At 46.0% G+C, this 23,846-nt stretch overlaps 1 protein-coding gene across 3 annotated transcripts in view; it reads right to left on the bottom strand.

The window, feature by feature from the left end:
- The window catches only part of cdc25d (cell division cycle 25 homolog d), a 30,454-nt gene extending 11,440 nt beyond the window's left edge, over positions 1–19,014 (bottom strand). For 2 of the 3 annotated variants that reach the window (XM_080205329.1, XM_080205330.1), the window contains exons 1-8: positions 18,752–19,014; positions 13,418–13,512; positions 10,607–10,658; positions 7,491–7,524; positions 4,500–4,565; positions 2,913–3,068; positions 1,416–1,511; positions 807–869 (exon numbers count right to left, since the gene is read on the bottom strand). In XM_080205329.1, coding sequence (XP_080061455.1) covers positions 807–869; positions 1,416–1,511; positions 2,913–3,068; positions 4,500–4,565; positions 7,491–7,524; positions 10,607–10,658; positions 13,418–13,512; positions 18,752–18,849 — 660 coding nt within the window. In that variant the 5' untranslated portion in view covers positions 18,850–19,014. Of the gene's footprint in view, positions 1–806; positions 870–1,415; positions 1,512–2,912; positions 3,069–4,499; positions 4,566–7,490; positions 7,525–10,606; positions 10,659–13,417; positions 13,513–15,479; positions 15,567–18,751 lie in introns of those variants that run through there. The other variant, XM_080205331.1, reaches the window with a different exon arrangement.
- Between the last annotated feature and the right edge of the window lie 4,832 nt (positions 19,015–23,846).

Raw genomic sequence — 23,846 nt, 5'->3', positions numbered from 1 at the left:
ACAGAGTGGATAGTCACATGCTCTTTCCTAGAGTAGAAAAGTCAAGTACTAGGGAACATCGGTTTAAGGTGCGTGGGGAAAAGGTTAGAGGAGATGTGCGAGGCAAGTTTTTTTTTACACAGAGGAACATGCTTCCCGGAGAGGTGGTGGGAGCAGGTACGATAGTGACATTTAAGGAGCTACTGGACGAATACATGAATAGGACGGGAATGGAAGCGTTTGGACTCCATACGGTTTTAGTTTGTGCAGGCATCATGATCAGTGCAGACTTGGAGGGCCGAAGGGCCTGTTCCTATGCAGTACTGTTCTTTGTTCTTTATGAAAGTCCCCATCAAACACTCCCAGGACAATTCAAGGGGGATATCAGGAAGCAAGCCTTCACTAGACTGTCATGGAAATCTGAAATTCCCTCCCTCAAAAACTGGAGACTGGGAGATAATCTCTAAACGGAGGTTTCTGTTGGGTTTTAGGTTACACAACCGGAACAAGTTGATAGAGAGAAGATACAGATCTACTATGATCTCATCCAATAGTGATGCAGACTCAAAAGGGCTGAATGGCCTCCTCCTGTCTCTATGGATCTTGCCCGTGACCTCCTTCTGCACCAACCCTGCTCCAAGATGAAGTTGTATTCTAGCAACAACAACACTACGTTGTATCAACTACTCCCACAGGTTCCCAAAACCGGGAATCCAACCAGGGGGTTTCCTGGAGGGTACAGCTCAATTTCACACATAGTCTTTGCTTACTGATCAGTTTGGGGGCAGTGAGCTGCGGATTGTTCCCAGTGCACTCACAATACTCACTGTCTGAGCTGAAACATATTTCAGATCCTGATGTTTCCCCGCCTCCACTGGTAGAACACAAGCCTAGAGCAAGGAGTAAGAAAGAATACATCATCATCATCACTGGTCTCAAACCACCCCCCCCAAAATTCCACTGAAAATTATCAGCAACATCACAGCCAGGCATGCAGCAATTTCCAGTTACAGCTACCCAGCCTTCCACTCCCAGGACAGGTACAGCACGGGGTTAGATACAGAGGAAAGCTCCCTCTACACTGTCCCCATCAAACACTCCCAGGACAATACAGCACGGGGTTAAATACAGAGAGAGGAAAGCTCCCTCTACACTGTCCCCATCAAACACTCCCAGGACAGGTACAGCACAGGGTTAGATACAGAGTAAAGCTCCCTCTACACTGTCCCCATCAAACACTCCCAGGACAGGTACAGCACGGGGTTAAATACAGAGTAAAGCTCCCTCTACACAGGGTGCTGGAAGGAGATGGGATCAGCATATTGAAGAGAGGGAGATGGGGTGTGAATAACAGAGTGGAAGGCAAGACAGCAAGGAGGCTGCAAGGCGGATTGAGGGAGAGAGAGAGAGAGAAGAGGGTCTGTTATAGTTCTTACTTTAGAGAAATCTCCGATGAGGCTGTACTCTTCTGAATCCGGGATTAGTTTCATGTCGACTTCCTGGGAGCAGGATGGTTGGCAGAGATTATAAACCTGGAAAAGGAATTGGAGATGGAAATGAGAAGAGGAATAGTGGAACGGCCTGAAATACGCCCTCTGACAGTGCAGGCTGATCGCTTAGATAGGGCCACCAGCTCTCCACCGCTCCTCACTCAAATGGCCATTTGTGAGGCTGGTCAGTGAACCTGGTCAGGCCATTCCACTGTGGGGGCATCACAATCTGATGCTTTCCTCATACGTACAGACTTTCCACTAGAGCAGGAACCTGAGCTGATTTTGTTTTATTGTCTGACTCATCAAATCTAATACTGAATATTGTTCTCCTATCCTGAGAGCACAGACCCGTGCACATCACCGTGTGGGGGAATCACAGACCCCCCCCCGTCCCGTCACCGTGTGGGGGAATCACAGACCCCCCCCGTCCCATCACCGTGTGGGGGATCACAGACCCCCCCCGTCCCGTCACCGTGTGGGGGAATCACAGACCCCCCCGTCCCGTCACCGTGTGGGGGAATCATAGACCCCCCCCCCGTCCCGTCACCGTGTGGGGGAATCACAGACCCCCCCGTCCCGTCACCGTGTGGGGGAATCACAGACCCCCCCGTCCCGTCACCGTGTGGGGGAATCACAGACCCCCCCCCCCCGTCCCATCACCGTGTGGGGGAATCACAGACCCCCCCCCGTCCCGTCACCGTGTGGGGGAATCACAGACCCCCCCCCCCGTCCCGTCACCGTGTGGGGGGATCACAGACCCCCGTCCCGTCACCGTGTGGGGGAATCACAGACCCCCGTCCCGTCACCGTGTGGGGGAATCACAGACCCCCGTCCCGTCACCGTGTGGGGGAATCACAGACCCCCCCGTCCCATCACCGTGTGGGGGAATCACAGACCCCCGTCCCGTCACCGTGTGGGGGAATCACAGACCCCCGTCCCGTCACCGTGTGGGGGAATCACAGACCCCCCCCCCCGTCCCGTCACCGTGTGGGGGAATCACAGACCCCCCCCCGTCCCGTCACCGTGTGGGGGGGATCACAGACCCCCCTCCCCGTCCCGTCACCGTGTGGGGGAATCACAGACCCCCGTCCCGTCACCGTGTGGGGGAATCACAGACCCCCGTCCCGTCACCGTGTGGGGGAATCACAGACCTACACCCCATCACTGTGGATGTCTCCTGTGCACTGTAGAGCCCATGCTGCTGGATCAGAAGCTCTGGGTTCGAGTTGAACACCAGGACTTGCTGGCCATGAAAAGAACCTTGAACATGGTTTAGCAGCTTGATAAAGAAGCTCAGAAATCCTTCGCCACTATTCCCCAAAGGGTAAAAACCATTGTGGCTCTGCAGATACACTAACAGAGAGTGAGAAATCTTTTCAGTGAAATTGTACCAAAGAACCAAAGCCTTGTAACAGGCCCTCCATGAATCATAACTTTTACCCATCTCTGCTCGGCTTCCCAGTTGCCATGGAAACAGTTTTTCCTTTTTTTCTGAGCCGGTGTTTGTTGGCTGTCAGCCTGTTCAGTGCGTTTGCCGTTTAGCTGGTTTAGAGGGGATGAGGAAGCAATGACCCCTGATTGCACACGTTCACTCTCCTGCCCACAGAAACAAAAGAACAATTTACTCAACGACAGAATCTTGTCCGACCAGGGACTGAACTTAAACTCCATTTGAAGATTGTGGTGACATTGTGCTCAGCAAGAGGAACTGGAAAGTCAGGCCTGGAATCTTACCACCATTCAGGCCAGCGGGATTCTCCCATTGGGTGGTGGGATGGGTGGCATGAACAGCCCTAAAATAGCACCCAATTAAATGATTGCTCTACTTCCTCAGTTAGACTCCAAGAGAAAGCTCCCTCTATACTGTCCCCATTAAACAATGACAGGACAGGTGCAGCACGGGGTTAGATACAGAGTAAAGCTCCCTCTACACTGTCCCCATCAAACACTCCTAGGACAGGTACAGCACGGGGTTAGATACACAGTAAAGCTCCCTCTACACTGTCCCTATCAAACACTCCCAGGACAGGTACAGCACGGGATTAGATACAGAGTAAAGCTCCCCCTACACTGTCCCCCATCAAACACTCCCAGGACAGGTACAGCACGGGATTAGATACAGAGTAAAGCTCCCTCTACACTGTCCCCATCAAACACTCCCAGGAGAGATACAGCACGGGGTTAGATACAGAGTAAAGCCCTCTCTATACTGTCCCCATCAAACACTCCCAGGACAGATACAGCACGGGGTTAGATACAGAGTAAAGCTCTCTCTACACTGTCCCCATCAAACACTCCTAGGACAGGTACAGCACGGGGTTAGATACACAGTAAAGCTCCCTCTACACTGTCCCTATCAAACACTCCCAGGACAGGTACAGCACGGGATTAGATACAGAGTAAAGCTCCCCCTACACTGTCCCCCATCAAACACTCCCAGGACAGGTACAGCACGGGATTAGATACAGAGTAAAGCTCCCTCTACACTGTCCCCATCAAACACTCCCAGGACAGGTACAGCACGGGGTTAGATACGGAGTAAAGCTTCCTCTGCTAGTCCAGTCAAACATATGAATAGCCACCAGCAATGGGATTAGAAATATTAGATGCCGGTACAGACATGATGGGCCGGAGAGCCTTTCTTTGTGCTGTAATACTCTGAATTGGTGACTCTAATGATTTAGTGAAGGGGTGAGCTACTCAACATGGTGCTGATCCATCCATGTTGTACTGCTGGTTCAGTGATGGAACAGGCTGGGGAAGAGCTCAGATTCAGATGGGAAGATCTGTAAAGCAGGATTCCTGCTCCTGATCATTACTTGGTGAGCTATGCTGGAAAGCAGGAGCGGGTAGCTCAGGCACGGAGAAGGCCTGACAATTCTCTGCTAGTAGCTGTTAACAGATGAAGGTTCAGATGAGGAATGAACATGTGGGGGAGGTATCAGAACTGAACCCCACTGACAAAGCAGGAGGGATAAAACAATCGCACACAACAGAAAGTAAAAGGATGGGAGTGTTCTATCTCACATGTTGCTTGTCCAGTTGATGCAAGTTTCCGTCCGCTTTCATCTTCATTTTGTTTAGAAGCCGTTTCTGTGCAAATAAATCAATGGATGTTTTAGTTTGCTGTATTTTAACTCAAGGAGATTGAAATCGACAAACTATACATCTGTCTTCTTTTTAAAATTATCCAGGCATGCCGGTACTTCCTGTTTTTGCCACTTGATTCCTGTCATCACTTTTTGTCAAATTTATCTATTCTGAGTTGTGATGAGCACATTAATTGTAGGTTTTGTCTTTGTAAATTCTCAGCCTGACTGCACAATCCCAGTAGCCAGTTCTCTCATCGCTCTGACAATAGTTTCTGAAATAATTTTTAGTTGCCAATTTTCATTTTCTAGTGCCTAAAAATAAGATTTTATGTAAAACTGAAAATTGCAAATTTGTGAATCACTGTTACATTGATCAATTGAATTGTCAAGTCCTATTCATCCATCAGCCCTCACTGACCCACGCTGAGCCTAGCTTCAACAATACTTAACATGTTAGAATTATTATCTTCTTCCAAACTCCCTTCCTCTCTCTGTAACCTCCTTCAGCCACACAACCCTCTGAGGTTCCTGCACCCCTCACATTCTGGATTCCTGAGTATTGCTGATTTTAATCACTCCACCATTGGTAGTCATATCTTTAGTTCCAGAGGTTGTAAGCAAAGTACAGGGGACGTTCTCAATAGTGAAAAGTTAGAAACTGTGGAGATCCAAAAGCTGGAGGATCCGACCAAGTGTAGAGACCATCACAATGTCGTGAACAAATATTACAAAGAACCAAAGATGGCTAATGGAATGCTGGTTTGTATGTCCTTCTGGAGGACAAGAATACAAAAGGGCTCCTGCTTCAGATGTACAAAGTCCTAGATAGATCACAGCTGCATTTACTGTGAGCTGTTCTGGGCATCACAGCTGAAGAAAGATACATTGGCTCTGGAGGGAGTGCAGTGTAGATTTGACGATATCTGACTCTAGGGATTCAGCTATGAGGTGAAATTAAACAAACTCTGATTTTCTTCCTTTGAACATCTTGTGTAATGCAGAACAGAATGTCTAATTTAGATGTGATTCTGTGGTTGGGCAGTACTTGCTGAATATTACAAACTGCACTGAGAATTACATTCACAGCCAATTTAAGATTCTCAGTTGGGTTCGCAATGTAGTTCACTTATACTTTCTAGAAGGTACATATAGATATGCAGGGGTATATCTTCTGCAGGCAAAAAGAATATGCCCAGACATTGTTTATTTATTAGTGTCACAAGTTGGATTACATTAACACCACAGTGAAGTTAATGTGAAAATCCCCTGGCCGCCACACTCCGGCACCTGTTCGGGTACACTGAGGGAGAATTTAGTATGGCCAATGCACCTAACCAGCACGTCTTTCAGACTGTGGGAGGAAACCAGAGCACCTGGAGGAAACCCATGCAGACATGGGGAGAACATGCAGACTCTGCACTGACAGTGATCCAAGCCAGGAATTGAACCCAGGTCCCTCGTGCTATGAGGCAGCAGTGCTAACCACTGTCCCACGTGCCGCCCCATTGCACCTGCTTTTTTGAAAAACAGAAGCATGTGGAATAATAATTCCCTGGTGCATTTGCCACGGTAACCTCCCCACCATTCAGAGCTAACTTGCCAACCAATCAGCACCTCTCTTCTCATGTAGTATAAGTTTTTGTTTCCCTTGAAATTTGGCATTTTTGTGTCTGCCCTAAAGAGCGCAGGCTGTTCAACATCATGTTAAAAGGTACGATTTGTTCAAGTTTGCAAGATATTGATAGTGATAAGGCAAATAAAAAAAAATGATTTCCCTTGGCTGGGTGTGTAGATCCAGGGTCACAGTCTAAAAATAAGAAAAAGCAATAACTTTCCTGAAATCAGGAAACATTCTTCACGTAATGGGTGACAGGAATTTGGAATTCTTCTTGAAAAAAGCAATTGATGCTTGACTATTTCCTAAATTTCAAACTGTAAATGTAATGTCCTCAATGAAGCCCTCAAGACGGGCCCCTTGGATTATGATTGAGATTATGATTGCCTGCTCAATCAAGGAGCCTCAGCTGCATATATATATATATAGAGGAGTGTCAGGGCTACTGATACTCCGGATTCTGGCTCTGTACCTCAAGCACTCTTAGAAGTGAAATTGATTTTATAAATAAAGGGAATCTGGTCTCTGAGAATTATTTCAATAAATAAAGATATATCCTAAAATCAGGGCATTGTATAAGAACAAGGGTAGAATGTGTGACTTTAAAATGGGAATTGAATTAACCTGTAAAGTGTATTAGTCACAGGTAGGCTTACATTAACACTGCAAAAGTTATCACACTCGTCACACTCTGGCGCCTGTTTGGGTACACTGAGGGAGAATTTAGCACCGGTCAATGTATGTAAGCAGCACATCTTTCAGATTGTGGGAGGAAACTGGAGCACCTAGAGGAAACCCACACAGACATGGGAGAACGAGCAAACTCCGCAGAGACAGTGACCCAAGCCTGGAATCAAACATAGGTCCATGGCACTGTGAAGGAGCAGTGTTAACCACTGTGCCACCCCATTGGTCTAATTATTTTCCAGTTTCTATGTTCACTGCATGAGAATATTGTATCTGGTTTTGACCCTTTGAAGATAGACATTCACCTGCAGTGTCTGAGCAAGGATCTAGATCGATGGACTACATATAGGGTGTACATCTTCTATTTGGATTATTTCCTTTTCACACTTTTCCTATTCTCACACTTTTACTTCAAGCATTTAAATTGGGAATGTTGTATGTAAACAGTTGCCTGTAACGATGTAACTTCAGGGTCTGGCCACCAGGTGATTCCGTGAAGTAAGTTTCAAAAGGCTCTCTCTTGATCCTCGTGCTAAAACCTATAATGATGAACTGACAGCGGAAAGGGATTCTGGTTACTTACTAGTGTCTTATTAAATAAACAGAAGTCTTTTCCTTACTTACCGGCTTGGGAACTGTGTGCCTCACTGGAGTCTGGCTGTAAGGAAACAGCAACATTATCATAGACACATCTCCAGTGGGATTCATTCCTTTACATCCTTCCTGATTCCCAGCTTCTGAGGTTGCTGACCCATGCTGGGACACTCCATCCCTCCCCCCTCCACCCTTTCCTTCTTCTCCCCTCCATCCATCCCCACCACCCCCCAATATGACCCTCCTACACACATCGTCAGAACCTCATTGGCTATTCTTCAGAGAGAAAACCTGCATTTCCCTCATGCCTTTCGTGAACTCAGGACATTCTGAAACACCTTCCAGCCTATGAGGTGTACCCGCTGCAGGGGGGACCAGGATATTTAATTTGATGATCAGTCATGATTATAATGAATGACGAAGCAGGCTCAAAGGGCCAAATGGCCTTCTCCTGCTTCTAGTTTCAATGTTTCTATGCAGGAAATGCATATGTATGGGAAAGTCCTGAAAATATTGATGACCAGAAAATCTGTTGTTCAGTGATGTTCAATGAGGGATAAATATTGGTCAGAGAAACATAGGAAATGGGTGCAGAAATAGGCTGTTTGGCCTCTTGAGCCAGCTCTGCTTTTCAACATGCCGATGGCTGATTCTCTATTTCAACACTGTACTCCTGTTCTCTCCCCATACCCTTCAACACCTTTAGAGTCCAGAAATCTATTCATTTCCTTCTTAAGTATAGCCAGTGATTGGTCCTCTACAGTCTTCTGTGGTAGAGAACTCCATGAAGTCACCACCCTCTGAGTGAAGGACACTGAGGAGAAACTCCCTGGTCTTCTTCAATATAGTGTCACACATTTCACAATCTGGGAGGGCAGACAATGTCTCAGTTTACACCTCACCTGATACATGGCACCTCCAACAGTACAATACTCCCCCAGTACTGGCCCCAGAGTGTCAGTCTGCATGATGTGCTGACACTACAGTTTGGGCTTGTACTCGCTGGAGTTTAGGAGGAAGAGAGGGTGTCTGATCGAGGTGTATGAAATACTAAAATGGATTGATAGAGTAAATGTAGACTAAATGTTTCTTCTTATGGGCAATCTAAAACAAGAGGTCACGGGTATAGGTTGGGAGGTGGTAGATTTAACACTGAGATGAGGAGGAACTACTTCTCGCAGAGGGTGGTGAATTTGTGAAACTCGTTGCCCCATAGCGTGGTGGAGACCGAATTGTTAAATGGTTTTAAAGGAGATAGATATATTTTCTGATTTTTAAAAATGGGTTAAAGGGAGATGGGGAACAGGTGGGGTGGTGGATTTGAGACCAGGAAGAGATCAGCCATGATCTGATTGAATGGCGGAGCAGGTTCGAATGGCTGAATTGCCAAGTTCTGCTTCTGATTCCTATGTTCCTGTGGACAAGATTTGTCAGATGGCAGTGTTTCCAGTTCCACCACCGGAACAGCCATCGGAAAACAAATCCCTGCCCAATTACAGCAGCTCTGTGGCCATGTGACACTCGGAGGAGCATTCATTGGCTGAAGTTGAGAGTTCTGCTCCTCACTGGGATGGAAGTCCCACCTCAGAGAGCTGCCAGACAATCTGATTAGCCAAATCTGATAGGCTTTGTAGTCCCATGATTCAGTGCTGGAGACTGCAGACCAAGGCAGGTAAGCCCGGGGACTTGGACAGGGAATGGGAGGCGACTCCCAGGAGTGAACAGAAAGAAGGGTGGGTGGGGATCATGATGACATAGTCAGGCAAGGAGGAAGCACCAGGATGTGGGATAGGTCTTGGAGAGGAGAGTTGAAAGTGGTGACCAATGACCTGGAAGATGATCTCTGGATGCACCCCCTTCACCCACTGGCCAGAAAATGGTAGCTAGGTGGGAAGCTGCCCTGGTATGGCCAATAGTGAGAGCAGAGGGACCTGGGGGTATATGTTGATAAATAATTTGAGGAAAACTGAGATTTCTCAATTTTGTTCTCAATATCACTGTCATGCACTGTGAAACAGGCTTGTGTGCCTAAGTGTGGGTGTGACTAACTTAATTAAACTGAAGACAGTTAGACTGCAACATCAATAAAGGGCAGGTGTGAAGGAAGGTGGTTAAATAATTTTTAAAAATCTGGAATTAAGAATCCACTGATGACCATGAAACCATTGTCAATTGTTGGAAAACCCATCAGGTTCACTAATGTTCTTAAGGGAAGGAAATCTACCGTCCTTACCTGGTGTTAGCTACATGTGACTCTGGAGTCACAGCAATGTGGTTGACTCTCAACTGCCCTCTGAACAAGGGCAACTAGAGGTGGGCAATAAATGCTGGTCCAGCCAGTGATGCCCAAGTCCCGTGAATGAATTAAAAAAATAAAGTGGAACTGAGCAGAGCTAAGTCTGAATTCAGTTTTTCAAAAAATATTCGGATCCTAGTAAAAATTCACTGGTATCCTTTCGGGAACTCTGGGTCTATAGGGGAGTCCAATCCAACCAACACTCTTTATTGCATTCTGAAGTTTAGAACAAGGTCAGCCAGGGTCTTAGCTGGACAATAATTATCACAGTAAGAAGTCTCACAACACCAGGTTAAAGTCCAACAGGTTTATTAGATAGTAAACACCACAAGCTTTGGGAACGCTGTTCCTTCGTCAGGTGAGTGGAGAGTTCTGATCACAAACAGGGTATATAAAGGCACACACAGTTTACAGAATACTGATTAGAATGCAAGTCTTTACAGCTAATCTGCTATTTAAGTCTTAAAGGTGCAGACAATGTGAGTGAGCATTAAGCACAGGTTAAAGAGATGTGTATTGTCTCCAGACAGGACAGTAAGTGAGATGTTGCAAGTTCAAGCAAGTCAATGGGGGTTGCAGACTTAAATAGCAGATTAGCTGTAAAGACTCACATTCTGATCAATATCCTGCAAACTGTGTGTGCCTTCATATACCCTGTTTCTGATCAGAACTCTCCACTCACCTGACGAAGGAACAGCGTTCCAAAAGCTTATGGTGTTTACTATCTAATAAACCTGTTGGACTTTAACCTGGTGTTGTGAGACTTCTTACTGTGTTTACCCTAATCAACACCAGCATCTCCACATCATGAAAATAATTATCACAGCAGGGAGTAAATACCAGGACAAACCTTCTGCTCATGTTCTTCACTTGCAGTCTGCATGGTGAGCTGGGTGACTGACCTGCAGTGAGTAATGCAAAACATACTATTAACTCGTGTGTGTAATGTCCCCGTTTCCTGATTGATCTCTTTGTTATAATGCTCTCGCTCATCTTTATCACAACTCCAAGGAATTCCTTAGGGCTGTAACTGTCAGCCATTGCTCAGTGGATAGCACTCTTGACTCAGAAGGCTGTGGGTTTAAACCCCATACCAGAGACTTAATCCAGGCTGACACCCCCACTATAGACGTGCCACACTGTCTTTTTGGATGAGACATTAAACTGAGGCCTCTATTTTGGAGTAAAAAATTGCATATGTCAAAAAGAATGCAGATTTTTTGCTGGCAAACATTTCTCCCTGAATAAGATTAATTGGCCATTTGTTTGTGAGATCTTGCTTTGCACTTAACTACATGTACAAGTTCCTATGTTTTACTCATTGCACAGGAGTTGTAATGTGTTATGGCATTAAGTAACTCTTTCACGTTATATATTAATGATTTGGAGGGGGGAACGGAATGTATTATCTCCAAATTTGATACACCGTTTGGTGGGAGGGTGAGCTGTGAGGAAAATGCAGAGATGCTTCAGCATGATTGGACAGGCTGAGTGTGTGGGCATCCGCATGGCAGATGCTGTATAATGTGGATAAATGTGAGGTTATCCACTTTGGTAGCAATAATAGGAAGGTAGATTATTACTTGAATGGGTGTAAATTGAGAGAGGTGGATACTCAGCAAGACTTTGAGACCTTGGTGTCCTCGGCCATCAGTCAATGAAAGTAAGCATGCAGGTACAGCAGGCAGTAAAGGCAAATGGTGTCGACCTTTATAGTGAGAGGATTTGAGTATAGGAATAGGATTGTTTTGCTGCAATTGTATAGGGTGTTGGTGAGGTCACATCTGGAGCATTATGTGCAGTTTTGGTGTCCTTATCTGAGGAAGGATGTCCTTGCTATAGAAGGAATGCAGTGAAGGTTTGCCAGGCTGATTCCTGGGATGGCAGGTCTGTCATATGAGGAGAAACTAAATCATTTAGGATTATATTCATTGGAGTTTAGGAGAGTGAGATGGAATCCCATAGAAACTGAAATGAATGGTGGAGCAAGCTCGAAGGTCCGAATGGCAAACTCTTGCTTCTAGTTTCTGCATTTTGCACTGATTTGATTTCACAATATTTGACTAATAATCTCAGTACTGTACCTCCTCTCTCTGCAGCACCCCCTCCCTTTGCCCCAGAGAAAGCAATGTCACTGGCAGCCCGGAGAGTGAATACCACCAGGCTTTTCAACTGGATGGAATTGGCTAGGCAGCAGTAACTTGAAAGCCTGATCACGTATCTCCCAGCACAGAACGGTGGTCAGCGTATGCTACAGACTTCCATATGAGATAGTGGATTCAAAATTATTCAAAAGGACGGACAGCATTAGAGGAAGAAAAATATTTTTAAGAAAGGCCATAAAATTTCAGATCAAAAAGAATAAATACTACTGAAAAATAGAGAAACCTCACTGTTGGAGCACTGTGAATGTTTCTGATTCCCATATTATTAAAAAAATATATAGTGGCAGTACAGGAGGTACAGAAAAGATGTCCTAGGATACCAGAACTAAGTGGCTGGACCCAATTTTAACTCATTCAAAATCCATTCACTTAGGCTAGGGTTTTCCAATCTCCCCAGAGGCAGAAAGCGATGCAGGCAGGATGGAAAAATCTGGAGAGTGGCCAATAGTCTTGGAATCCTGACAGTGCAGAAAAGACCATTCAGCCCATCGGATTTGCACTGACTCTCTAACAGAATATCTTATCCTGGACCCCTGCCCCACCCAATCCTCATAACCCTGTGCATTTACTATGGTTTATCCAACTAACCCACACATCTCTGGAGTGTGGGAGGAAACTGGAGCACCCAGAGGAAATCCATGGAGACATGGGAAGAATGTGCAAACTTCATACAGACAGTGACCCGAGGCTGGAATTGAACCCAGGTTCCTGGAGCTGTGAGGCAGCAGTGCCAACAACTGCCACTCCTCATGACTTTTCCACTGTCCAAATATTCCCATCCCAACTACAACAATGCCCGCTACTGGTGATCTTGGAAAACCCAGTCCTTAGCATTAAAATCAGGCCTGTTCCTCAAGTCAGAGAAAAATGAACAGGCTGAAGCTGTTGGAAAAGAGAAGATTGAGGAGTGAACTGTTAGACACCTTTAAGATTATAAAGAGGTTCGCTAAGATAGATCTGTAGAGGTGATGTTTCCAATTGTGAGGGAGACCAAAACTCTGAGCCACAAATATGAGAAGATAGTTACTAGTAAATCCAATAAGGAATTTAAGGGGAATAGCTTTGATGGGATTAGCTGAGAAAAGGTGGGAGAAGTTTTGTATGGGCCATTAATTCTAGCATGGGCTATACAGAATCTGCTTTTGTGCCATGAATACCATGTCACCTTAGAAGAAAGATATGCAAAAACAGATACAACAAATAGTAAGACTCACTCATGAATACAGCCACAGTTCTAATCAGAGATCTGCAAATCTGTCTCTAGATGCCGAGATGTATTTTGAGGCTTGCATGGCCTAATGGGCCCTCACCTCCTAAATGCTGAAAGCAGGACCCTTTCAGCTGCTCTCCTTCAACAACCCTTTTGTACAAAATATTCTGACCCCCCTCTCGCCTCCCCCACCACAACCCACCCCACCCAACCCTCTTGTCCCAGACAGAATGCTGAAACCATGGCAACAGACCCAATTTGCCAGCTGAGCACAACCTGTACAGACCTGTCAGAGTTTTGGTATCCACAGCAACGGCCAAGGCCTCAGGGCTTGGGTTTCCACTCTCGGGAGAAAGCTTGAGTCTGCGCTTGGGGGTGTCACTGATTTCAGAGAACAACAGTAAACATAAACAAGCTGGAGCAGAGGGAGCGTATAAAGAGATCAAATATTTTAACTATTTCCTTTTACAATTGACAAGGAGGAGCTTTGTGTTTAAATCTCCCAACTGAAACTTCCGCATCCTCATTTGAAATGTTTTTATGGAACATTATCAGGGAGAAGGAGGTTCCGAGGGACACTTGTGGGTTGAACTATGTCTGTTTCAATGCTAGGAGTGTGGCAGGGAAAACGGATGAGCTTAGGGCCTTGATGTTTGTGAGGCAGTTAGATGTGGTGGCGGTAACGGAGACGTGGTTACGGGAAGGGCAGGACTGGCAGCTGAATGTTCCTGGGTACAAGTGTTTTAGGTGTGACAGAGGAGGGTTGAAGAGAGGTGGAGGGGTGGCACTGTTAGTAAAGGAAAACATCACAGTAGTGCAGAGGGAGGACAATATGGAAGAGACAGGGATTGAGTCACTGTGGGTGGAGTTGAGGAATAAGAAGGGAGAGATTACATTGCTAGGGGTGTACTATAGGCCACCCAACAGCCTGAGGTCAGTGGAGGAAGGCATTTGCAGGGGTATTTTGGACAGGTGCAGGAAGAATAGAGTGGTTGTAGTGGGTGACTTTAATCTTCCTGGAGTGGATTGGAGGGGGCCTAGAGCTGGGGGTACGGAGGGAGAGGAGTTTGTGAAATGTGTTTTGGAAGGGTCTCTAGAGCAGTATGTAACTAGTCCGACTAGGGGAGGGGCTATACTGGATTTAGTGTTGGGTAATGAGCTGGGGCAGGTGGTTGAGGTAGAGGTAGGCGAACATGTGGCTAACAGTGACCACAAGTCCGTCTACTTTAGGATAAAAATGGAAAAGGACGAGTGCCGGCCGAACGTAAGTGTGCTGAACTGGGGAAAGGCGAGCTATAGTAGGATTAGGAGGGAGCTGCAGGACACTGATTGGGAGGGACTGTTAGCTGGCAGGTCCACGGTTGGCAAGTGGGAGGCTTTTAAGGGCAAAATGAAATGGTTGCAGGGGAGGTATGTTCCGGTTAAGCGGAAGGATGGGAAAGGTAGGATTAGAGAGCCGTGGATTACAGGGGGTATTGAAGACTTGGTCAGGAAGAAGAGGGAGGCGTATGTACCCTAGATTGGGTACAAATACAAGAGGACATGATTTAAGGGTGAGGGGGGAGAGGTATAATTTGGAAGTGAGAGGAAGGTTCTTTACGCAGAGAGTTGTGGGGGTATGGAACGCGCTACCGAGTAGGGTGGTGGAGGCAGGAACGTTGGACTCGTTTAAGGTTCAGTTAGATAGACGCATGAGTGAAACGAGGATGGAGGGTTATGGTAGGGGTTATTAAATAAGGGTTAGAACCTCGGGAGACACCGGAAAGGCAGGCTTGTGATTAACGTTTTTGTCTTTTTATTCCGCAGATGGAGGTCCACCTCGTTGTCAAACGAGGGGCATGCACACGATGGGTCGTGCGTGGGCTGCTCTTGGAGATTCCGGGAGTGGCCTAGTACTTCATGTCGGTGTGTGTGCTTGATCCTGGACCGGTAGACGGGCGCCGCAACAGCTCAGTGACTAGCACTGCTAGCTGTGCAGATACATGGATTTGGGCCTGTGTCTGTGGGAGTTTGTGCATTCTCCCTGTGGTTGCGTGGGTTTCCTCCGGGCGCTCCGGTTTCCTCCCACACCCCAAAGATGTGCTCTTAGGCTGATTGGTTTTAACAAATTGACACTATTCTCCCCTGAATCTGGCTAAGTCAGGGGTTCTATTTGTAGATACGCAGGGTAGAATAGGTGTAGGGTGATGCGGCGGCGCAGGCTTGTTGGGCCGAAGGGCCTGTTTCCCATGCTGGGTTGTTCTTTGTTCTTTGTTCTTTGTTCTATTTCAAAAATAAATTACACAATTTTTAACCCCTCACCTGTCTTTCTCTAATTAATAAATTGCTTCTAAGAATTCAGGTGTTACCCTTTTCCTCTCTTTCATCATTGATTCAGGATATTCTGAGTTCCAGGCTCACCCCAGTGTGTACTTCAGGCTCCTTCTGCATTACTGAGGGACCGCTGCACTGTAACAGGCACTGTTCTCTGGATGAAATCTTGCATTTCTATAACACCATCAGGAGGACACTAAACACCAAATTATGCATTTTTTTTAGTGTATTATTGTCAGAAATTGGAATGTAGGAAGCATGGCAGCCAATTTGCACTTAGCAAGCTCACACAATCAGCAATGTGATAATGGCCATACCATCTATTTTAGTGATGTTTGTTGAGGAATAAATTGTGGCCAGGACACCAGTCCTCTGCTCTTCTGCGAAATAGTGCCTAGGAATCTTTTACCTGCACCTGAGAGAGCAGGTGAAGTCTCATGGAATCTCCGACACTGCGCACTTCCTCAATAATGGCACTAGGGATGTCAGCCCAGTTTATGTGCTGGCGTTGGGCTTGACTCCATATCTTCTAATTCAGAGAGTGGTTACCAGCTGAGATTGTGTGTTATAAACTGGAAGGATGAAGACTAGAATGTCACACATTCACTTCCCGAGTGATACAATTGGTAGCACTGCAGCCTCACAACGCCAGGGAGCCAGGTTCAGTTCCAACCTTGGGACTGTTTGTCTGCATGGAGTTTGTACATTCTTCCCGTGTCTGCGGGTGCTCCAGTTTCCTCACATAGTCCAAAGATGTGCAGGTTTTATGGATTAGCCGTGGAAAATGCATGGCATTATGGGGATAGGGCAGAGGGGAGAGCCTGGGTGGGATTCTCTTTAAGAGAGTTGGTGGAGACCTAATGGGCTGAGTGGCCTCTTTCTGCACTGTAGGGACTCTCTGGTCTGTGCTGTTTTGGAACCTGTGAAGCGTGATACCCCTCATGGTCAAATTGTCTGCTAGGAAATTACCAGAGAGCCAATGGCATTGATAAATGTTTGTCCTGAGCAACTGAAGACTTCAAGAAAGGAAGTTAGGAAAATCAGAATTAGTGAAAAATTTCCTCTCTTAAAGGTGCTGGATTCAGTCACTAATGATTTGGAAATGGAGACAAACTATGGTAGTGTTTATGTACAAAAAACATGTTGGTGAGCGTAGGCGAAGCAAAATGAAAGGAAACTTGTGCAGAACCAGCAAAGACCTGCTGGACCAAATGGCCTGTTTCTCCTCAGTAAATGCCATGTTATCGATAAACAAGTGAATCAGGAGGGGAGAGAAAGAGGGTTTTTTATGCGGTGAGTGGTTATGATTTGGAAGGCGCTGCAGCGCAAAGGGTGGCAGAGGCAGAGTCAATAGTAACCTTTAAAAGGAACTTGGGAAATACCTAAGGAAATACTTTTGGGGTTATGAGGAGCAGAGAGGGAGTGTGGGACTAATTGGATAGCTCTTTCAGAGAGCTAGCACAGGCACAATGGGGTGAATAGCCTCTTTCTATGCTGTATCATACTACAGTCACATAATTGAAAATGAGATTTATTAACAGAATAAATCCCTTTAAACAATAAAAGACACCTCACTGGGTGTTCCAAAATACTACACATCAATTTTCATTTCATTACTTTAGAACAGTGATTACATTTCAAAAGTGTTTCATTGGCTGTAAAACACTTTGAATATCCTATGGTAATGAAAGGTACTCTATAAATGCAAGTTCCTCTCTCAATAAGAATCCAGGACAAAGCTGCCTGCTTGATCAGAACATAAGAACATAAGAACATAAGAAATAGGAGCAGGAGTAGGCCATCTAGCCCTTCGAGCCTGCCCCGCCATTCAATAAGATCATGGCTGATCTGTCGTGGCTCAGTTCCACTTTCCCGCCCTCTCCCCATAACCCTCAATCCCTTCTCTTATCAAAAACCCATCAACCCGCTTCTTAAAAATATTTAGCGAGGCAGCCTCCACCACTTCAACGGGCAGAGAATTCCAGAGATTCACCACCCTTTGAGTGAAGAAGTTCCTCCTCAACTCCGTTCTAAACCGCCTCCCCTTTATCTTGAGGCTGTGCCCCCTAGTCCTACTGTCTTTTTTGAGCGGGAAGAGTCTCTCCACCTCTATCCTATCCATCCCATTCATCATCTTATACGTCTCAATGAGATCTCCCCTCATTCTTCTAAACTCTAACGAGTACAAGCCTAGTTTATTCAGCCTCTCCTCATAGCTCAATCCCCTCAACTCCGGTATCAGCCTAGTAAACCTCCTCTGCACTCCCTCCAGGGCCAAAATATCCTTGCGCAGGTGCGGCGCCCAAAACTGCACACAGTACTCCAGCTGCGGCCTCACCAATGCCCTATACAGCTGCAGCAAGACCTCCCTACTTTTATATTCAATCCCCCTCGCTATGAAGGCCAGCATCCCATTCGCCTTCCTGACCACCTGCTGCACCTGCAAGCTGTGTTTTTGCGACTCATGCACAAGGACCCCGAGGTCCCTCTGCACCGTCGCCTGCTGCAGTTTTTCGCCACGTAAGTAATAGTCCCCCATTCTCACTTAAACATTCACTCCATGATGAATAGTGGCAGCTGTGTGTACTAGCTACAAAATGCACTGCAAGAATTCACCAAGATTCCTTAGACAGCACCTTCCAAACCCATGACCACTATCATCTTGAAGGACAAGGACAGCAGACAGGTGGGAACACCTCCACCTGGAGATTCCCCTCCAAGTCACTCTCCATTCTAATTTGGAAATATATCGCCATTCCTTCACTGTCGCTGGATCAAAATCCTGGAACTCCCTCCCAAACAGCACTGTGGGTGTAGCTGGACTGCAGTGGTTCAAGAAGGCAGCTCACCACCACCTTTCCAAGGGCAACTAGAAGGCTATCACAGTGGTTAGCACTGTTGCTTCACAGCGCCAGGGGCCTGGGTTTGATTCCTGGCTTGGGTCACTGTCCCTGTGGAGTCTGTATGTTTTCCCCGTGTCTGCGTGGGTTTCCTCCCACAGTCTAAAAGACGTGCTGGTTAGGTGCTAATGCTAAATTCTCCCTCAGTGTAGCCAGAGTGGGCTGACTAGGGGATTTTCACAATAACTTCATTGCAATGTTGACGTAAACCTACTCGTGACACTAATAAATAAAACTTAAAAGGGATGGACAATAAATGCTGATCTAGTCCGCGACACCCACATCCCCAAAAACTAAATAGAAAGCGTTCCAATCAATTAAACATTTAAGACAAATATCTTTTAAATTGAACTCCATTGCTTATAATTCGGCAGTAACGCTGATGAATTCTCTGCTACTTTGATTACCTCTCCTGGCAGCTCAGGCTGTTGAGATTGAAGGACAAGCTGGAAACTGGAGAGAAGTGGAGGTCTGGGTAGGAAGGGGAATCTGGAGAGAAAGACATCGATTCTCCTCCTGTTTAAATCCTCCTTCCCTCAGTCTGCACAGCTCAGGACTGATGTCCCATTCGAGTCTGCTGGATCAGTAAGAAAAACATGCAATTAAACAATGCAAAGTTTTTAAAGAATATTTCCGATTGCCGTTCTTACTCGCAGGTTTACTGTGTTGTGTTGGAGGGTCTCTGCAATGCTGTCTCCACAGCCTCACTCACTGTTGCTGGGAACAGCTGTTGTCAGGGACGCTTTGGGACTGGACTCTGATCTGCTCGCCTGGAGAGGGGAAATGTCTAAAGCGGATTATTACAGTCTGGGAGCGGGGGGAGGAGGGTGCAATTATTCTGCAAATTAGTAGCACCAAGATCTCAATGTAGCCGGATGGAAACTTGCGGCAATTTCATGTGTGAATACCGCCCAAATCTAATAGAAACATCTCCGGCAGTGCAAAATTCAGCCAACACGCCACTGAAAACAGTTTATTTACTGCGCACAGTACAAATATTACACAGGATCGTACAAATAACGGTGAAATACTAAATGAAGTCTAAATAGCACCCATCCTTGTCAATGGAGAAATCTTATTGGGATTTTGGCATTCCTGACTAGGCCTTATTGCCCATCCCTAATTGCCCCTAAAGGAGGTTTGCGAGATCACTTCAGAGGGCAGTTAAGAGTTAACCACGTTGCTGTGGCTCTGGAATCACAGGTACATCAGATCAGGTAAGCACCCATAAGAAGCCTCATAACACCAGGTTAAAGTCCAGCAAGTTTATTTGGAATCATGAGCTTTCAGTGCGCTGCTCCTTCATCTGGTGAGTGGGAACAGTGCTCCAAAAGCTCATGATTCAAAATAAACCCGCTGGACTTTAACCTGGTGTTGTGAGACTTCTAACTGTGCCCACCCCAGTCCAACACCAGCATCTCCACATCAGACCAGGTAAGGATGTCAGATTTCCTTCTCTAAAGGACGTTAGTGAACAAGATGGATTTTTCCGATAATCGACAAGGGTTTCACAGTCATTATTCCTGAGACAAGCTTACAATTCCAGATTTCTTTATTAATTGAATTTAAGTTCCACCAGTTTGCCATTGTAGGGTTTGGACCCAGGTTCCAGAGACTCTTGTTACTAGTCCAGTGACATTGCCACTATGTCTTATAGAGACGTATAAGATGATGAAGGGGATAGATAGGGTAGAGGTAGAGAGATTCTTCCTGCTTAGAAAGGATAGCAGGACTAAAGGACACAGCCTCAAGATAAGGGGGGGGGGGGGGGGGGCGCAGTTTAGATCGGAGTTGAGGAGGAACTTCTTCACTCAAAGGGTGGTGAATCTCTGGAATTCTCTGCCTGTTGAAGTGGTGGAGGCTACCTCGCTAAATATATTTAAGTCACGGGTAGATAGGTTTTTGATTGACAAGGGAATTAAGGGTTATGGGGAGAAAGAGGGAAAGTGGAACTGATCCACTTCAGATCAGCCATGATCTTATTGAATGACGGGGCAGGCTCAAAGGGCTAGATGGCCTACTCCTGCTCCTATTTCTTATGGCCTTATGTTCTTATGTCACTGTCTCCCCATGGCACCAAATATGAGTAAGTATCATCCAAACACAAAACATACATAGAATCCAATCAATACAAGTTACCCTGATCTGATATTTTCCCCCAAACTAACACCCAAGACAGAAAGGGCAATCTTACCAAAAATATTCTAAGTCCCGAATGAGTGTGGAAAATAGGAGAAATTTGCATATTTTCTTTTGGTGACTTAAAAATCAAATCTTACCTGACTCTGGCAAAAAAAATCTTGACAAACTTGAAATTCACGATTCTGTCCTGACCTGGCTAATTCCATTCTAATTGGGTTTTAAATATATTCAAATGTTATAATCAACCTTGGCCCTTTTCACGTGCGATGCTGAATGTGCCAGATATCCAGTCCGATAAGATTGCGAGAGGCAAGAAATCCCTGGTTTTTTGGCTCTCTCACAGTCTTACTGGCTCACTCCACCCATTGGCCTGTGGGGAACAAAGGTAAGATTGCACCCCCACCACAGCATTTGGCATTTTGGGGTGGCACAGTGGTTAGCACTGCTGCCTCACAGCGTCAGAGACCTGGATTCAATTCCAGTAAAAAGTCTGACAACACCAGGTTCAATTCCAGCCATGGGTCACTGTCTGTGTAGAGTTTGTATGTTCTCCCCTTGTCTGCGTGAGTTTCCTCCACAGATCAAAGTGCAGGTTAGATTAGTTGGCCATGCTAAATTGACTTAGTGGCAGGGGATTAGCAGGATAAATATGTGAGGGTACAGGAATAGGGCCTGGGTGGGATGGTAGTCGGTGCACACTCAGTGGGTTGAATGGCCTCCTTCTGCACTGTAAGGATTGTTTGGTTCTATGATTTACCACAGTGCTGTTTGTGGGATTAAAGTGGAAACTGGGGGAATTTATACTATAGGATTCATATAAAAATGGTTTACTAATTTAAAATAAGTGTGGGCGTTATGAAGGTTTCTTTCCTGAACATGATGGGATCCTTGACCAAAGGTGACTCTGGCGATGATGGCTTAGCAATGAGTAGTTACTGCATTAACAACCCGTGCAGACAGATGTGGTTATACAGAAGAGGGAGACAAAGGGGAACTGAAGGCCATTCCCAAGGCTGACGAGAACATTTGCTGATGTAACAATTCAGTTAATTGAGAAATGAATGATTGCCAAGAAACACTGTGGTCAAAATAGGAAGATACGCATTGAAATAAGAACGAATTTTATAAACATACGCTGCAACTTCCATAGCCATGAGAGAGTCTCTGTGGATGACTGAGACCCTTTCTCTCCTTGCTTGCTAGAATTCCCCAGACTCGAGTGGTCATTTTACCACGACAAGATCTCGCTGTGTGTAAATCAGTTGCTGCAATTCCTGCATTGCAACATTGACTACACCTCCATTTTATACATCACTGACCATGAACAGCTTGGCAATGCCCTGGGGCTGGGCCAAGGAACATCCATCTACTTTTCTTTGTTCTTCCAGCTCAGTATTGGACTCTGTGGAACATCAGCAAGAACAATTCTTTCAAAGAGCTAGCATTACTGGGAAGGGCTGAATGGCTTTGTTCCCTCCTGAATGATGCTTTGGTCATAACTCTGGGCCTGATCCTAGCTGGCCTTGTGTGACTCAGTACTGTGCTAGGCAGCAACCATTGGACCACTGGGGAAATGTGGGATGTCTCTGACCAGGGCGCTCCATGGATGACTGGGATTGGCCTGGTATTTTTCCTAAATCCAGAATTGGAACAGAGAAGAGGGTAATGGGTAGGGCAGGAAGTGGGATGACAGTTTGAATTGTAATGCTTACCCTGTTCATCTGATCATTTACTGAAAACCTTCATGCATCTAGCTCCAAATTGCATGTGGAATAAGCCAAGTTTTAAAACCAGATGCTTTGTGTCCTGGTTAAATGTTAGGAAGTAGCCTGGTTGTAGATGTATTTCCTGCCTCTATTGGCTGCACTGTGCACTGTGTTAATGACCCAGACCTCACTGCCTGGGAGGCTGGTGGAGATAGAGGTGAAGACCGACTTCAAAAGGAATTTGGTTGGGCACCAGAGAGAGATAAACTCACCAAGGCTACGAGGCTGGAACAGGGGAATGAGACTGACTGGATAGCTCTACTGAGAGCTGGTGTGACAGCTCATAGAATCCCTACAGTGCAGAAGAGGCCATTCAGCCCACCAAGCCTGTACCAACCACAATTCCATCCAATCCCCATTCCAGTAAACCCTCATATTTACTCTGCTAATTCCCCTGACACTAGGGTTAATTTATGGCCAATCAACCTAACTTGCACATCTTTGGACTGTGGGAGGAAACCGGAGCATCTAGAGGAATCCTATGCAGACACGGGGAAAATGTGCAAACTCCACACAGTGACCCGAGGCCAGAATTGAACCCAGGTCCCTGACAGTGTGAGGCAGCAGTGCTAACCACTGTCCCACCATGCCACCCCTCGATGAGGGGGCTCAATGAGCTGAATGGCCTTCCTCTCTGCATAATGGCTCTAAGACAACGACTGCCTGCAAAACACCCAAAGTATTTTGGACCCCCAACTGTTCAATTCTACAAATCTGCTGTCACATTGCTGAATCCCACTACTCAGGAAATACGTAATTTGACTCTTTGGGCAGAATTTTCCCGTCCTGTTTGCCACAGGAATCATAACAGGCACATAGCAGACCATACAAAGATCTGTTGACCTCGGGTGGGAAAATCCAGCCTTGGGGCGAGTGGGGCCGGAAAATCCAGCCCCTTGTGTTTGAAGTTGGCTATCTGTACTACACAAAACCCAGCACCCAACACAATATTTACAAACTCAAGTTTGCATTTCTATAACACCTATCACAACTTAAGAATCAGAGTAGCATGGCCCTTTAAGAGACAGGCTTTTTATGAGAGTCAGACTCAATGAATTGCCATGGCTGAAAGCTGAGTCAATCAGCAGGAGGTCACACACCCTGGTTTGAGGAGGGACTTGCAGTTGGAGCCAGGGAGCCGAGAAGAGCAGCTGTGTTGTAATTCAGACTGACTTTGTTGAATATATTCTTATTGTTGGCACTAAAGCCTTTGTTGGTTCAAGCCTCATCAAGTCACCCTCAATCTATTGCATTGGCGATGAGGTAAAACTTTGAAGTTGTCAAGTATTGCAGTGTCCAATTAGACAGGAGGAGTTACAGAGTCATAGAGATTTACAACATTGAAAAAGGCTCTATGGCCCAACTTGTCCATGCTGCCCTGTCTTTACCACTAAGCTAGTCCCAATTGCCCACGTTTGGCCCATCTTATCCATGTAACTATCTAAATGTTTTTTAAAAGATAAAATTGTACCTGCATCAACTACTATCTCTGGCAGCTTATACCAGACACTCACCACCCTCTGTGTGAAAAAATTGTCCCTCTGGACCCTTCTGTTTCTCTCCCCTCTCCCCTTAAAACAATGTCCTCTAGTTT

The sequence above is a fragment of the Carcharhinus amblyrhynchos genome, chromosome 17 (genome assembly GCF_965287045.1).
Source record: "Carcharhinus amblyrhynchos chromosome 17, sCarAmb.v2.hapA, whole genome shotgun sequence".
Lineage (NCBI taxonomy): Eukaryota > Metazoa > Chordata > Chondrichthyes > Carcharhiniformes > Carcharhinidae > Carcharhinus > Carcharhinus amblyrhynchos.
Note: the sequence above shows the minus strand (reverse complement) of the source record. Positions and strands in the feature narration are given on the sequence as shown.